Below are 1,722 nucleotides of genomic sequence, written 5' to 3'. Positions count from 1 at the left end.
AGACAAAAACAGACAAAACGAATAGACATTACATCACATTCCAATGTTGAAGACAAGAGGATTCAATATTATCATATTCAAAGTGGACAGTCAATAACAATGGTAATTTTAGTCTAATAATATAGCGAGTAATACGAAATGGTATATAATAGTTCTGTGCATTCATATTGCTTTTCGTTAACGATGCGCAAGTCAAGTTTCATATGAAAAGTCTGAGGATGGATACCACAACTTTTCTCAGAAAGCGGGGCTAGCTGATCAACGAAATTTAATTGAACTACAGTATCGGAATTTTATGATTCTATACTCCGAATTTCAGAAATGAAGTTAGAAATATAGAATCACGTTGCCTGCATCACTTCTCGGAGTTTCGTGAGGTGTCTCCGTGTGTCATTAAACACAGTGGCACTCCACTAACATATTATGTAGCATAACATAGGCTTAATTTATAAGCATGTGTAAGTCAATGAGCCTGTAAAAATCATGAAGCAAATGGGCCTAAAGTTTACATTATAACATTAAATATATGAATAATCCTGGGTACTTTAGAAGTATCCTTGGACTCATTATCAGCTGAAATACTGTCCAATTGCGTTATGTAAATTAAGGTTACAGTCACTTAAAATTTCTCTTCCTTTATCTTCGTCTCGGCATTGAGTAACTTCCATAAATTTTACCAATTTTTTTTCAAGTTCAACCTTCTTTGTTGAAAGCTGCCTTTGATCATCCAGATCCACCTACAAGACAAAATATGTACACATTAATAGTTCTACATAATTTTAATGAGAAAACATTGTGTATATAAATGTATTGTTTTATGGATACTGCCACGGACGTTAGTAATATTAAAAGATTACATTCAGTGACAGTAATGTACAAAACAATACTGTACTGTACTCTATACTCAATGTAGGCCTACACAGGCTATATAGAATTCTGAGCTGCCTTCATAAGTGTATGAGTAAAGACAAAATTGAACAATGTCTTTCTGTGGCCAAGAGACGTATTTAGGGGTGGGGGAAATAGTGCGCACTTTCCTCTCAGTCGCAGTTAAAACATCTCTATCCTGGCGTGGAAATCATTTGGATAAAAGATAAAACCTCTTACACATTTTATTTATTATTAAGTAAAAAAAAGGTTAGTAAGCCCAAGCTCCTCTGGATACCTCACTGACTAAAATGTGTTTCATGGTGTAAAATCACCTGCATTTGGGGAAGCATTTCCCATTTTCTTCTTCCGCAAAGTTGCACGAAGTTTTGCGATTTTGTTTTCAAATTCGTCGTCAGTTATTTTACCCCAAGTTAGGGGCATATCAGTGGACTTGGTTTTCGCATGCATGTCACTGCTTGTTGTTGTAGGTCTAACCTGTCCTTCAGTGGTTATGGTTTGGTTTAGGCAAGGAGACATACGTTTAGTATCGGTTGGGCTACTTACTGCAGCAGTAGCTGCTAATGCAGTCTTTGGTTTAGGTTTAGGTTTCACTTTCGTTGGTGGTTCTTTAGATGATGTAGACGTGGGCTTAGGCATAGTCAGTGTCTCTGGGGGCTTCTTTGGTCTGGTTTCCTTAACAGTAGACCGGTTGCTTTTACATGTATCTGAATTTGTTTCAACTGTGATGAAGTACTCTGGGAGAGCTCGTGAGTTTGTGTATGTAACATATTCTGCGTAGGCAGAAACACGCCCCTAGAAAAATTTGAAAATAAAAATTGAAATTGTTGATAT

General features: G+C 36.5%; 1 protein-coding gene across 1 annotated transcript in view; it reads right to left on the bottom strand.

Annotated features, from left to right (window-relative positions):
* Positions 1 to 555: 555 nt before the first annotated feature.
* Positions 556 to 1,722, bottom strand: part of LOC117113740 — a 7,324-nt gene continuing 6,157 nt past the window's right edge. Inside the window, exons 3-4 of the mRNA XM_033257182.1 lie at positions 1,203 to 1,683; positions 556 to 737 (exon numbers count right to left, since the gene is read on the bottom strand). Of these exons, the coding sequence (XP_033113073.1) occupies positions 724 to 737; positions 1,203 to 1,683 (495 nt within the window). The 3' untranslated portion in view covers positions 556 to 723. The remainder of the gene's footprint in view (positions 738 to 1,202; positions 1,684 to 1,722) is intronic.

Source organism: Anneissia japonica, unplaced genomic scaffold (genome assembly GCF_011630105.1).
Source record: "Anneissia japonica isolate Jap-2015-1 unplaced genomic scaffold, ASM1163010v1 scaffold718_len1063573_cov188, whole genome shotgun sequence".
Lineage (NCBI taxonomy): Eukaryota > Metazoa > Echinodermata > Crinoidea > Comatulida > Comatulidae > Anneissia > Anneissia japonica.
The sequence above is the reverse complement of the archived record's forward strand: the minus strand, read 5'-3'. Positions and strand labels throughout refer to the sequence as shown.